At 37.7% G+C, this 16,153-nt stretch overlaps 1 protein-coding gene across 1 annotated transcript in view; it reads right to left on the bottom strand.

Moving 5' to 3' along the window:
- Positions 1-1,701: 1,701 nt before the first annotated feature.
- DIAPH3 (diaphanous related formin 3) overlaps positions 1,702-16,153 on the bottom strand; it is a 556,802-nt gene continuing 542,350 nt past the window's right edge. Inside the window, 1 exon segment of the mRNA XM_006159773.3 lies at positions 1,702-2,912. Within this exon segment, the coding sequence (XP_006159835.1) occupies positions 2,650-2,912 (263 nt within the window). The 3' untranslated portion in view covers positions 1,702-2,649.

Genomic DNA, 16,153 nt, shown 5'->3' with positions numbered 1-16,153 from the left:
TATTTATAGCCTAGAGCCCCAGGGAAGCTGACCATTAAATTCTAGTTCAAGCTCAAGGGCCTGAGAACCAAGAGGAGCCAAGAAGGTAAGTTTCAGTCTGAGTCTGAGTCCCCAAAACAGGAAGGTCAATGTTCAAGGGTAGGTTAACCCAAGCAGAGAAAACAAATTTGCTCTTCTTCCTTTTTATTCTACTCTGGCTGTCAGTGGATTGGGTAATGTCCACCCTCAATGGTGAGGACAAGCTTTCCTACTCAGTCTATTAATTCAAATGGTAATCTCTTCCAAAACATCCTTGTGGACATACCCAGACATAAGGTTTTATCACATATCCGAAGACTCCCTTAAACCAGTCATAAAGTTAACCATTATATCTACTATTTTAAGTGAATAAATTTTGCTCAAGAACATGAAACTGGACATCAATACTGGTCCTCAAATTAAAGGCCATTGCTACACTTTTTCACCTTCAGCTTACTAAAGGAATATTGTTTACTTTTTTTTTTTTCTATTTAACCTTATTTATTTTAATTTGAATGGAGAGGGACAGAGTGAGAGAGAGTGAGAAAGCAAGCCACCAGATCCAGGACTTGAACTCCGGTCAGCCATATGGGAGTCCGACACCTTTAACCACCATGCTGCCTGCCAGCCCCAGGAATATTGCTTACTTTAAAATCCTAATTTTGCACCTAGCTGATTACTGAAGGGGCATAGAAAATGATCTGCTCCTCAAGTTGGCACTTATCTCTACTAGTTATTAATATTTTGAATTTTGCTTTCCACAGCGATGGTACTTCTATTCAGGCCTGTTCAGAACCAGCACCTGCCATTGATGAAAAGGGAGTGTTGGTCTTTGACCTGAGAGAGGACTGCTGCTGTTGATGAGTTGTGAGCCTTGGGTTCCCAGTCCTCTGGCATGAAAGTTGTCCTTCAGTTCCTGCAGACAGATGCTCTGGGGCCTGACTGCTCTGTTTCTGGACTTCCCTACTTCCTCTGCCCCTGGGAGTCTGTGTCATCTTCACTTCTCTTTACTTGCCAGATTCCTCCCCTGTGATTGCTCCCTGGCCCCAAGTTTCCAGAGTGTTTACCTGATACCCGGTGTGCTCAAACAATCTGGTTGAATGTAAGTAAGCTTTGTTTCTGAAAAGCCGTGTTTGCAAAAATGACATGAAGAACAGACAGAATTCTCTCGTTTAACTTTGTTCCTAAACAGAACAACCTTGCACTGCTGTTAGGACTTCTATTTGCTTAGATGTGTAAATGTCCCTCACTTTTCTTAATTTTTAAGATTTTTTTTTTAAAGTTATTGCAACTAGAGGGCAAAATACACGTTTTAGCAATATGTATGAAACATGTTGATTCTTACATTGGCTATAGATAACATTCTGTTCCCTAATGTCTATAAACAGGGCCTAGTTCATAGTTCTAATTAATTAAGTTTATTAACCTGAAGCTGAAAGTAGGTGGCAACTAAAACAAGGAAATAAAAAGCAGTGGACCTCGCCAGACTAGCCATATAACTGCTTTTTACCTGAATGTGAAAGAGCAGTCACTTACTCATTACACATAATAAGGCACAATAGATGCTCACGCAGACTGTAGTACAGTCAGCCCTCATCTTATCCACAGAATATGGTAACTGACAAATGGGGGGAAGAGAAAAGAAAGCATCTTTTTTTCATTAGTGCAAGTAGCAAGTTTATTTTCTTTGACGAGGAATTAACAGAGGAATGATGCTGAAGTGAGGTAAAATGGTAACATTCGAATAGGAAAACTTTCTTTGAAACACTTATTCAGATCCCTGTTAGTTATTGATTGTCACATCAAAGAAATTTTAATTTCAAGCTAATTCACAGAAATCAAAAAATTTGTTGAGAAGTTTCAAAATGGCAATTTTATCCGAGTCATAATTACCAGGGGAACAGCGTCTCTTGGCTAAGATCAAGAGTCTTGGTAGCACTCTGCCCGAGCGGACATTTCATATGCCCTTCGTACAAAACATACACATTGTGCAAAGACAGTACGTACATTCTTATTGTATGATTTTGGGAAATGTGCTCCATTGCCTCAAAATCCCCTACAGGGTCTCATTAAAATGTATTCAACAATGATGATAACGAGGTTATTAGTCATTTCATTATAGCTCTGATATATTCAGTTGTATGTTTTTGATGTTATGCTGGTAGCATGTAGATCCCATTAAGAAGTAACCTGGGTCTGCATAAATAATGTACATGGAATATACATGGAAATGTAGCAAGACTTAAAGTTGATGACTTGACATGCATTATGTTGAAAATAGTAAAGTAAAAATTACAGTGACTTAGAAAGATGGTATTTTCTTAAGGACACGTTGCCGAGCACACAGCCACCTACCTGCTCTCTAAAGCAATATGTATAATTTAACCACCAAATATAGAACAGATGAATACCAGGAGACAAAAAAAGCATTAAAGCCCATTACAGTCATGAATAAGCCAAAACCTGGAGTACATAGAAAAAGCATTGCACTCATGTATTTAGCTTTATTTTTCTAATATATATCATAATTTAAAGTATATAAAGTCACTTATATAAAAGTACTTTTTTTTCAAGTGTTATAGCTTAAAGCATGGCTTTATATTTGGCTTAATCATTTTTTACCAGTTGAATTTATAAAGCTCGTAATCTTGCCAGCAGGGCTTCAACTTCGGGGACTGATTCGTTTTTAGAAACAGAGCCAAGAAGTTCCATTTCCTTTTTACTGTGGCTTTCAACATTACAGGCTTCCTTCTTCTCAACTGCCTTGATCCTCCCTGTAGACGTATGAGTGTCTAGATTATAATTAAGCTCCTTGGTGACTGGAGTTCTTGTCGAGTCGCAATGGATATTGTAGTGCGAACGTGACCCTTCTGTCAACGACACTTTCTGATTTTCTGCAGGAAAGAAAAAAAGAAACATAAAAGTTATCACTGTGATAAGACCTGTGCACATTTGAAACATAAATTTAAAGTAATTATTCTCAATAAACAAGTTCTCTTTGCAAGGTAAGGTCAACTTAAACACAAAGAAGGTAAGCATGAATGAAAATAAAAACTGACAACCATCTTATTAGAACTAATGCTTATTTCCTTCTTCCTTTCTGCCAGAAACGCCTGCCACTTGGTTATTATGAGGGGTTGGTCCATATTTCATTCAGACCTCTGCTCTAAATAGAGAGGACTTTCCGAATCATTTATCTAAAACAGCATTTACCCTCTTCATTGCTCTTTTTCTTTCCCTCATGTTTCCCCCTGTAATACTCATGACCCCAGTTGCACGATGTATTTTTTTTTTTTACTTGTCCTTTGTCTGTCTCTTTACTAGAATGTATGATCCAAGACACCAGGAATTATTTTAAATACTGCTGTAGCTTTAGTGACTACTGTGGCCATGGTGCACAGTAAGTGCCCATTAAATAATACGTTGGATAAAAAGAAAAACCAAAAAATGATCTACACGTTCCTAAGATAAGCATTAGTTTGAATAATAATGAAATTAATGTTCTTTCGAACCAAACCAAGGAAGAAAGCTCCTAATATGAATTTTAAAAGTCAGGGATTTCCTTTAAAAGAAGAAATGATATGACAGCAAATTGGTAAAATGTCCTAGTAAGTCAGATTTCTGTCATGATCTAGCTGTCAAGCACATACACACTGATACATACGTACATGTAATGTGTACATAAATACACACATATATCTTCTTTCACTGGTAAGCAAGGGTGATCCTGACTTATCAAGACCATAAAAAGAGAGTTGCAATAGCTAAGAAGGAAAAGGCCCTGACTGATGGACTTGCCCAGGGAGATCTAGATTTTGTTTTAATTGAGACTCTTACATTGCACAACTTTATGAGTGGATCTCTCTCATAGATCTCAACCTTTAAAAAAAAAACAAAAACAGACACCCTCAATATTCATGTAACCTTGAACAGGGCTTGAAAATGGCTTCAAGAAACTTGACATGACATTTAAAGTTTTTTGGTTATTCGCTGAGAGATGTTCCATTATCCCAATAGTAATGACTTTGGAGCACAAGCAGTCACTCATGACAGTGTGTTTTATGTGAGTGCTGAAAATTCCAACTGAAAACAGCTTGTACATTAAAAGGTGGCTGCTGAAGATATTTACTGCACTGTCATTTCCTGACCAGGGGCCTCCAGTGATGGATGAGTATTTTACACACTTTCTTGGACAATCTCAACAAATTTTAGAAGTATGATCACCTTTTAGCTGTTGGAAGAAAATAAATATACTTTTTCTATCACTTTCTCTATCAGGTGGGCAATTGTTACTCAAAAATCAAAATCTAATAGAGCAGTGATTTTCTCTTAGAGCAGTTTATGCTCTGGCGCTTATAATGTACTTATTGCATTTCTGGAGACAAGCACAGCAGATGTGGTATTCCTGCAGCTCCAGGGTTGCATAAATTAATTTTTTTTTTCTTAGCACCCACTTTCTTGCTCCAGAGTGCTTAAAAATTGTATTTGTAGGTAAGTAACCATTTTTAGTTTGCTTACTGATCCTTTCCCCAAATGTTGCTATCATTCTTGGTCATTTGATTTCTTGTAAACTACTCCATAATGACAGTATGTCCAACAAACCAGTTTATTCTAATACGGGGCAATTCTAGTTAAATGTTTGGTAGCAGACATTAAATTGGCTAAAATACAGGTCTACAATATGAAATATATATGAAAAAAAGGTATACTTCATATTCATTTCATACACATGCACACATATACATACAAGATCCTACAGATTCTATGCCTATACACTATCAATCCCAGTTCCATATGTAGCAAACTGAAAAGAACAAAGGATTTTAAGGTAAATCTCACCTGAAATCCAAGCTCTATCACTTGTCTTGAACAGGTTATTTAGCCTCTCTGAATCTTAGATTTTAATAATCAATCTCAGACAAGCTGTGCAGGTTCAAGGAATAATGTAGTGATACCTACTTAGAGATAATTTTCTTTCCCTCCTCTTTGGAAGCTTTCTAAGGGAGACATCTCCTAACCAAAGTTTAGAGCTTATTCACAGGTTTGGACCACTCTGATGTTCTGGTGACCATACCAATGAGAGCTCAAATACCATCTTATAGATAGCTTGTGCTTGTTTAGCTCTTTTATTTATAAAACATTTGTTGTACTTTAAACATTACCACTCTCATTTTATAGATTGGAAGGGTAAAAGAAAAAGGAATTGCAGCCATTCGCTTAGACTTAGTTCTGAGCAAATCAGTATCAGAAGCCAAATACTGTCTCTAGAGATACAAAGGATGCCTTAAGAAAACCTGAAAGTTTTTTGCCAAAGAAAAGTGCTAAGTAATTCAAAGCTAAGTTTCTTAATAATGATGTCCTATACTTACGCTTCAAAATGCTTTGTAACGTGCTGAGTTCTTGCAATAACTTTGTGAAGCAGGCAGCATACCTGAGTAGACTACCTTACCACAATGTCTGAGGTCACACATGTCCTTTTTTTCTTTTCTATTCTCATGTAAATTCACTACTGTGAACTTCGAGCTGGACCTTAATCTCACTAGTTCCCTAGTCCATTCACTTCCATTGTCTTAGACAACTATCTCATATCTCCTCTCTTTTCCAACCTCCAGTATGTCCCCCTTCACTCTTCGGTAATTTACCCATAGATACAATCACAAGAGAACTCTCACAAGCACCTTCTTCCTCTACTCCAACACCCACTGTTTACCTACTGCACACTCCTACTTCCTTCTCTCCTGTTAGGATCAATCAACCTGCACTCCTGTCTAAGGACAGCCCCTCATGGTGAACACCAGATAGCACTCTTACTTGCCTGTTCAAGGACATCCCTGTGGCAGCTGTGCCCTCTTCTTACTGCACTGTCAAGTTTACATTCTCCATGTGCTCATTCCTCTCAGCATACAGGCTATGGTATGTAGTAGTAATCCCAATTTTTGGAGGGGAAAAAAAATCTCTATTTGTCTCCATATCCTGCCCCAGCTACTACTCCAATTCTTGGCTTCCTTTATAGCAAAACATCTCAGAAGAATTACACATACTACTGTCTCAGTTTCTCTCTTCCCATTTTTCTCTTGAACTCACTCCAATCATGCTTTTGACCCTCTACTCTTCCCATATAGTTCTTGTCAGGGTTACTCATCCATTTGGACATCTTGGTCTATTTTATTCCATCTATATCAGATTTGAGGATGACATCCCCACCATAGCTTAGTCTTTGTACATTTTTTAAGCCTTAGGTGAATGACATAATGCATGGGCAGATATAAGCAAGAGCATTTCTACTTTTCCTAGAAAACTCAATATAGCTACGGGCTTGCTTTGGTGACAAAATGATAAGGACAGAACTAAGATGGAGTTTAACTTCTTTGTGGTTTCAGGTGGAAAATTTTTCATAAGAAGCAAGAGACAAGATGGTACAAAAAGCAAAGAGGCTATTCCTGAGACTGAAGAAATCAGGTTTTTAAAAAGTAAACAAGGGCTTTTAAAGGAGTTTATACCTATTAGAAATTCCTAGAGGGACCAGCAGGTGGTGTGGTGGTTAAAGTGCTGACATTCCCACATGGGCGACCACGGTTCGAGTCCCAGACCTGGTGGCTTGCTTTGTCACTTTCCCTTTCTTTCTCTTTGGTGAAATTAAAAAGTAAATAAATGAACATATAAAACAATTCCAAAAAAAGAAGAAATTCCTAGATAAATCTTCACTCCCAGCCCTCACATTTATCACTTAGCCTCTCAATGATCCCCATCCTGGCCATCTGCTTTGCCTTACAGCTACGGGAGACCGAAACCATAGAAATGAGGAAGTCATATCTTAAAGTGTAAAAGCAGGTAAGTGAAGTTGGTTGAGGTGTTGCCTTGCCCATTGCAACCAGAAAAAAACTTTTTTTTTTTTTTACAAGTAGAAGAAGCTGAAAATTCAATTTTATATAAAAATCCTATTATATTATTAGTTTATGGTTTTTGCTATTTCTGTTACTTTAAAGTTCCTACTGGTAGCTTTGTGTGGGCTGAACTGCAGATGAAAATTTCATGTAAAAACATGCACTTTGTATCTATATAGTTGACTTTCAAACAGGAAGGGGATGTTATAACCCTGTAAGTTGGACAGAATTCTATATAGGTTCTCAAAGGCAAGCATAAATTGTAATTTGAGGCAGGTGGGCTCATCTTTTTCATATAAATTTGTTAAGTACAAGATAACACACCTAGACGTATGAACTCAATGAAAGGCAAGCTGGACTATCAATAAAAATAGAGGTATTTCTATTTCTCCTTAACTGAAATCCTTACCAACACACATTTTTAAATAGAAAATACAAAGGCAAAATAGGGTGATTATTTAATTCACCAGTGAGGAAGTTTGTGCTGTTATTTTATGAATCAAATCCTAGGTTTTTTTTCTTTTTCCCCTTTTAAGATATTCTAATTGAGAGACCAGTAGATAGTGTAATGGTTATGTTACTGGACTCTCGTGTAATTGACCTTGGTTCAAGTCCCAGACAAGCAGCTTAAAACTCACACCAGGAGCATGTGTGTGGGTGCCCAAAGTCCTGAGAGGAGAATGAAGGAGAAAGGATTGATTTCTAACTTTCTGTCTCTGTCTGTCTCTCTGGTGAGTACACACGCCCTATAACAAAAATCTCCTAGAAAAAAAAGTGTGTAAAATATATCTAGGCCTACTACCAATATCCAGGACCACTGGTGATTTATAGTACAGGCAGGCAAAGAATCAGTTGCTATTCTTAGTACCAAATCTGTAAGGGAATCCAGTTCCCATGTATCATATTTGTGTTTCTGTGGAAATTAACAGGATGGGAATACATGCTATTTACCTTTACAGAGAGAAGACTCATTTATTTAAATTCTTCACATGATTCTTTCTATAAGAAATGAATCTGCAGTCCCATCACAGCTTTTATTCTGCAACTGAATGAAAAGTTGAAAATTTTTGGAAAGTTGAACACCTCTCTTAAATACAGAGAACCCACTGGACTTAAAAAGGAGAATAAAGGCCTTAAACTACACGATCTTGGATCCCATATGACCTTTGGCAGAGTGTTGATTTGGAGACAAAGAAAGGCTAAAAAAAAATTACCCCAAGCCCAAAACTCTACCATCCTGTGCTAACATTTCCATTGTTCCTTGAGTAACACAAAAGACACAGGAAACTAGGAAATTTGCTGACAGAAAAGTAAATATAAATACATGCAATTTGGCTTCTAACTGAGGAAATATTTCAGCCAACAGTTGTTATGTTCTTGAGTTAAAGAAAGGAAGGGTAAGGCCCTGGCTGACAGTCCTTGAGGGAACCTTCTCTGCTGCAGGAAATATCAGTTATGGTTCAGAAAGAGGCATTATTCCCTTTAAGTCCGTATTGATCCCCCATCACATTGTGTCTAATGGGCACTGGCTTCTTAGAAGTGCCAACTCTCAGATGAAATATAAAATTGAGCTCCTGCCTTTTGTGGTCAATGGTGAACCTGTGGCAGCCTTGACAGGAGGAAGAATACAGAACTCTGGTGTCCTAAATTGACTGCATCTATTCAGGCTTCCTGAAATTTGGTCTTTCCTTCCAATTCTTTATTTTTCGCTCGTAACTATTACTTTGACCTATTAAGTAGCTGTTTTGTTTCACCCCAGCAATATCTTTACTTTGATGAAAGAAGAAAAATTACCTATAAATATAATTTTTAAAGCACCACTGGGTCTACATGATAGTAAAGTGCATGACAAATATATGTTTTTAATCCACACAATAACCGAAGTTACTGTTGGCTGCTAGTAGTCCCTATCCCTGTGGCTTTCCTTACTGGTGATTTATCGATGCTGTAAATAATTGTCTTCTCTTGGTTTTATTTTGCTGTTTATTTTGTCTATGTATTGAAAAAATATAAAGATGATATAAAGAGTAAAAGGGCATTTTTGTATATAGTTAAAATCTTTTAGGAGTGCCAAGAAACTCTAATCGAAACTAATTGTGAAGAAAAAAATCTGACAATTACTCCCCCATATTCAAACAAAGTAGACAAAGCAGAGGATGATTTTTTAAAAAGGTATCTCTAAATAGAGTAGATAATTGACAACTAAACCAGATCTCTCTAAATAGAGTAGATAATTGACAACTAAACAAGTTCTTTGTAGAAACTCCCAGATACATTTCTATTCAGTCTTGTTCTGTATCACTTTCCTCTAAATAAAATCTGAAAGACAGCACTGCCATTTTGCAATTTTCTCTGGGCCTTCCTAAGTGTGTGTAGGGCTGGCAGGAAACTGGAGATGATGCAAGGTCCTGAGCACAGGACATCTGGGATAAGTTCATTCTCTTTCCTCTAAGAGAATGGTGATGTAAACCTTTCCACGCAATTGCTTAGTTTTCTTATTTGCACCGTGCTGACTTGAATTCCCTTTCTGTATCTGCTTCTCTCTCACCTCTCCATTCAATTTTTAGCAACCCTAATTTGGTTTTCATTCATACCTCTCTATTGAAACTGCTACCCCTAAGATTACCAAAAGTGAGCTTTGGCCAGAATCCTCTGGCCAGAGCCCTCCCTTACTGGCAGCTGATGGGCTGATAAGGTCACAGTGCAAGTAAGCTAATCAAAAGTACTGACCATTTTTCTGATCCTATCCCTCCACCCTTCTTATAAATACATCAAGTCTCCTTGGTGGGGTGGGTTGAAGCACCTTTTGCTCCAGATCCCTGGGTGCTCTTTCTCTCAATAAACTTTTTGTTTTCTCTTGGAGGAAAACAAAACAAAACAAAAAACGAACTATCCCCAGCCTCAATATTTCTTATGCTTCATTTTCTTTTATATCTGCAACTTTTTGGAATTTCTGTAATAAAGAATTTGGCTGGTCTTTGTCCCAGGAACTGGAAGACAATTTTTACTTTGGAGAATCCTTGAAAAAAATTTTTTTTCTTTTTAAATTGTTGGAAGGTATATGTGTGCACCAAAGAGAGACAGAGAGAAAAAGAGCAGGAGAAAGAGGGACACCCCCCCCACACATACACACACAGCCTCTCCGCAATGGGGTATAGTCAAATTGCAATCCCTTCTCCACTTCTCTATCTTCTTGGGATTTGGGGCACACATGCATAAGTGCTCAGTGTGTATTTCAAGCCTCTAGGACCTGGTCCCTCAGTCCAATAGTTTGAGCTAAACTGATAGTTTCTGCTAAAGAGGTGACTCAGGATGAGGGTTGGTGAAGTCAGAAAGATTGGTCATGTGATTAGATCAGCCTGATCTCCAAAGAGGGTGGCTGGAGTTCAGTCACACGGCCAATGAGTCGATCAATCATGCTTAGTAACAATGCCTCAGCATAAACTCAGGACACTAAAGTTTAGGTAAGTTTTCCTAGTTGGCTTGTATCATCACACATCAATGTGCATAGGGCGGTGTGTTTCTTAGGACCAGCGCTTCATGTATCTCCCCCGTTAGCTAATTTTGATCTGTATTTTTTTGTTATAGTAAAACTGTAACATTAAGTATAGGGCCTTCCTCTATTCTGTCATCCTAGCACATTATCGAAACTACGGTGGTAGTAGAAACGACTACATTTGTAGCTAGCTGGTTAGAACTGAGGATGGCCCAGGGATTCCATAACTTGCAGCTAGTATCTGGAGGACTGTGACCTAAGAAATTTAGTTTAACTCCAGGTAACCAATGTCAGAAGACATTGCAAAGTTATTATTCATAACTTTGAATATTGTTATATAGTTAGTAATATCAATATCTTGTATTACCTTTACATACAGCTATTTTATAGTTTATACTTTCCTCATATATCCACTGATGTCTTATAACACCCCTGTGAGAGAGGTGATATGGGTATATTCACTTTGTTTTACACAAAACTCAAGAAACAGACATAACTTCCATGTGGAGTCAGAGACAAAACTAGTCTATAGACTCTTGGTTGACATATTTCGTTATGATACATCCCTTTACTTACACTTCTGCCTTTTGTTAAAAAATTGTTGAAAGGTGCATGTGTGCAGCAAAGAGAGACAAAGAGAGAAAGGGAGAGAGAAAGCCTCCCCCTAGCCTCTCCTCACTGGGACATAGTCGAACTGCAATCCTTTCTCCACTTCTCTATCTTGTTGGGATTTGCAGCACGCATACATAAGTGTCCAGTGTGTATTTCAAGCCTCCAGGGCCAGGACCTGGTCCTGCAGGTTCTGGTTCCCTTAACCATTAGGCTACAGAGCGAGCCCTTACTCTTCTGTTTCTTGATGATTCATTTTAAAACTTATTGGTAATTTGTGCTACCTTTCCAAACCCTTCCAAACAATCATGCCTTTCAGTGTGACCATTTCTCAAGTGAGGTCCTGGATGCACTTTCCTGCTGTTTTTGTATTCTTCCCACCAAGATCTCACAGCTTCAATACTTTACCCTAGGAGGTTTCCACATCTGCATTTCCAAACCTGACAACATAGCCTCAATACTGTGTCCACCATGGACCCTCCCCAAATATTACTACAAACATATGTGATGTAATTGTCTGTCAGCCAATAGCTACCAAATAAGAAATAATTTGTCCACTTGATCTGGTTCATGAGGAAGAGGGTAGAAAAATAACACAGGGGTGTTTGATAGTGTCTTTATTAAACACGTACTATCTGATAAACCCTCTACATGCTATTTTAAAAAAATTTACAAACCTAAAAAATAGGTATTAACATCTGCATTTTAAAAATAGAATCATCATTTAACTTAATTAATTATTATTATTTTAATTTGATGAGAGAGTGAAAGAGAGAGAAAGAGAGAGAGAGAGAGAGAGAGAGAGCAAGCCACTGGGTCTGGGACTCGAACCACTACTGACCAATACCCTTAACCACTATGCCACCTGCTGGCCCCTAACATCCCCATTTTATATAGATAGGGCAATTGAGGTTTAGAGAAGTCCATGAACTATAGAGCCACACACCCTTTGGTATTTGGCTCTGGCAAATTCAATACAAGTCTTAGGCTCCAATGGATCTGGAGGCACACAAATAAGCCACAGTAAACAGGGATATGGCAAAATGAGAAAACACCTCACTAACTCAGATGAGGGGTTTGGGAAAAGATTGATTCCCAGTGCTAATGAATTGAGTACTGTATTAGAAAATAACTGACTAAATAAATACCATAGGTCCAAAACATTTTTCTAAAGTAATTTCTTAAGTAGTTGTATCAACTAGTATTTGCTGTCAACTTGACTGAACTCAGTAGTACCTAGAAACCTGATAAAGCATCAGTCTTTGGGGGAATTTAGGGGGGTTTTCCAGAAGAGATTAATCAGTGAGTCTGAGGAGACTCGATATGGGAGATTGGCCTTCTCTGTGGGCAGGCATGATCCAATCAATGAGGGGCTTTGAGAAAATAAATACAGAAGATGAATGGGTCCCTTTTCAGAGAGTGAGACAGACTTTTTCTGTTGCCAAGGACATTAGTACTGAAGGCTCATCTGCCTTTGGACTCCGGGATTTACACCCAGTCCCATCCTGTAAAGTGGCTGGATAGGCTAAGTTTGAGGAACTCCACTCGTATCCTCATCATCTTATAAGGCAATAAAGTCTTTAATAAGCATCTCTAATAATTGTATTGCTTTACCTTTATATTTATCCAGTTCTTTGTTCCCTTTTTTCTTTTAAAGGATTTTGCCAAAGGTGTGTTTGCTCACCAGAGAGAAACAGAGAGAAAGAAGGTAAAAAAACATCCCCCACACACACACCCAGGGGGATGGTCATGTCACAATCCCTTCTCCTCCATTCTCTTGGGATTTTGGGCACACACGCACATGCACCCAGTGTGCTTTCAAAGCCGTCAGGTCTGGGACTTGAACTGTGGTTGGCCATATAAGAATCCAGTGCCTTAGCAACTATGTCACCTGCTGGCCCCTCCCCTAAAATCTAAGTCACTGGCCCTACATATTTTTCCACTAGGGCTATACTAAACATGTCCAATTGTTCTTCTTCCTATTAGCCTTCCAACTGTTTGAAAACAGACATTGTTTTATCCAAATCTTTTCTCTTTCAAGCCAGACAGCTCTTGTTTCTTCAACTGTTCCTCTAGAGATCATGAATTGGAATTATGGTTTAGTCAATTCATTGTTTAATTTGAACAGTGTTTAGTCCATTATGCTAGGTGTTAAGTCCTTCAAACATTTAGGATCCTATCATTTCTAATACAAAGATTATAAATAATATCCATTCAGTAGTTCAGAATTATGTAAAAAAAAGGAAACCGTAAATCAACTAGAGTGTTCAGTATTATAAAATGATACAACTATATACTCACAAAACCTTTGATTAACAACCTTTTAAATACTATCATGTAGACTTAATACTTGAGGATACATTTCAGTAGGAATCTGCTTAAAACAATCTGTTTGATGGGGGGCCAGCAGGTGGTGTGGTGGTTAAGGTGCTAGACCTCTGCTTTGCCAACCACAGTCCGAGTCCCGAACCTCTTGGTTTGAAAATCATACTGGGTGACTTGAAAATCATGCCAGGCAGGGTGGCTACCGCCCCCCCACCTCCGGTGATTTCTCACTTTCTCTTTCTCTTTGTCTTTGATAAGCACATGTGTGTTAGGGCAAAAATCCAGAAAAAAAAAAAAAAAAAAAAAGAAATAAACCAAAACCAAAAAACCCTCCAAAAACTGTTTTTAGTCATAAGAGATTTCCATCTTTGGATATGTTTCTGTTGAAGAGTATTTTATATTAAAATGATTTTATATTTAACTGTGTACATGGAAATGTTTCTATTTCTCCTAGCTTATCAATAAATAAATATTATGTTAGTAATATTTAAACACAGCAGTATTTTCAAGTAGCCAAAAAAACTAACACTTACCTATCTAACTGTGACCTAACATACTAGAATATAAGCTTCACAAAGGCAGGCAATTTTGTTATATTGACTGGTGGATCCCCAAGCCCCAGCACAGTACCTGCCTAATGATGAGTGCTTAATACCTTATGTGATCCAAGACACCAAGCAGATGTTTGAAACTGAAGATAGTACCAAGTCCTATACATATTATACATTTTCAGTCTTAAGTGACTAACAGGTGGGTAACATACACAGCAAACATGCGCAGGTTTGTTTAGAATCTGGAGTTTCTAATACTGTTATTTATTACCTGCAACATTTGTGTGTGTTTTAAAGAATTATCTTATTTAATTAATTAGTTAATTAATTAATTTTAACTTGACCAGAGAGTGCTAGTGTGAGAGAGTAAGAGAGGGACTTGAACCCCGGTTGGCCATTTGGGAGCTCATTGCCCCTAACCACCAAGCCATTTGCCAGTCCTTTTGTTGGATATCTTTATAGAAAGCATCAGTGATGAGTAACTTTATCTCAAGTTAGATTTTGCACTATTAGAAAGCTAGTACTTATTATTTTAAAAATGTAGGAATTATGACGAAACTTTTAAACTTAAGTTATAAGTTAAATGTTTAAATTGGTATAATACATATCCTAGTCAAAATTAATAGTTTTCATTTCCTCATACTTACTAAAAATATTTGTATAATTTACTTGTGAGTCCCTAGAAGGGATGTACACACTACTTTGGCAGAAGAAAAGTTACTAATATCAGTATCACAAGTCCCTTTCTCCTTAAGCATGTGGATTAGTAAACTGTAAACTGGTGTTTTTTTTTTGTTTTTTTTGTTTTTTTTTTTGAGAGGTTTTTGCTATAGGGCCCGTGTACTAGCCAGAAAGACAGAGAGAGACAGAAAGCGAGAAATCACCTCTTCGGGGGGATGGTCACACTGCAATCCCTTCTCCTCCATTCTCCTCTTGGGATCTTGGAAACGCACGCACACATGCCCGGTGTGAGTTTAAGCTACCGGGTCTGGGACTTGGACTGTGGTTGACCACATGGGAGTTCAGCGACATAGCCATTATGCTAACTGCTGGTCCCTAAACCAGTTTTGTCCTATGGTCACAGATTGTACACTAATCTTGGTTAGGCAACAAATAAATATGTGTTATTTGAAGTTCATAGGGAAATAAGTTGCAGAAATAAATATGTATACTGGGGATAAAAATCCCCAAATATATATCCAGATTAGGTCAGTCAATGAGAGATAACCTATTAATAAGCTATTAAAGGAATCAGTTATTACAGAATGAAAAACAATCAAGTGAAGGAACGCAATGTCCCAATATTTAGCATTTCACAGTCATTTTGTTTTATGTAAAAAAGGAAGGAATACTCACACATTCTAAGTAATCTAGACTTACCTAGTTTCTGTGAATGACCAAATTGACAATGGCTAAAGATAAAACATTTCTGATGAAACTGAATACAAATAATGACAAGCTCACTGCTGCCACTGTGTATGTTTTGACGTAATGTTATCTAGTCACCTAAGCCTGGAGAGAGACCAGCTTAGCATCCTGAGAGTCTTCTACTTTTACTTATGAGTTCTGTACATGCTTTAGTAAATCAGTGAGAATTAGAAGGCTCTAACTTATTATAAATGTGATTCTCCTTTTTTTCCAAAACTAGATTGACCTTTACTCCTCGCTATTCTCCTACTCATACGGGCTCTGGACCTATATGGGGCTTTACAGGCTGCGACTGGTAGCTATAGACAGACTGGCCTCTTTTGATTGTTTTATTCACAGCACGGCAGCATTATCTTGTACTGGCTTGACGATACCACGTTTCATTATGAAATTTGAAACTATTTCTAAGATTTTAGTTTCATGTATTTCTAGAAAATGAGTGAAAAAAGGAAATCTCGCATGACTCATACGCTGTTACCTGAAAGGGAGCAGTAGCCAGGCTAGTACACTACTGCCTCCTACTGTCAATTTGAGAAAATGAGTGTCTCAGAGGCCATTACTCAACCTTATTCTGTTTACAGATGTACAGATCCCTGGTCTTCCTCCAAAGGACAATTTTGACAGAAAACCTTGGAAAAAATATTGATGCTTTCTGATTTTCCCTGAATTCTCTCCTTGCTTCGACTGCTAGAACTGTGACAAAAATCCAACACACTGAGTATGGATCTTACTCCATTACGAAAGAGATTAGCTTCAAAGATAATTCACAAAATATGTTCTTTTAAAATTCTATTTCACGTTATTTTGTTGTTAAATTTTCATTTTTCTCCCGTTCCACTTTT

Source organism: Tupaia chinensis, unplaced genomic scaffold, assembly GCF_000334495.1.
Source record: "Tupaia chinensis unplaced genomic scaffold, TupChi_1.0 Scaffold000654_1, whole genome shotgun sequence".
In the NCBI taxonomy this organism is placed as follows: Eukaryota; Metazoa; Chordata; class Mammalia; order Scandentia; family Tupaiidae; genus Tupaia; species Tupaia belangeri.
Note: the sequence above shows the minus strand (reverse complement) of the source record. Positions and strands in the feature narration are given on the sequence as shown.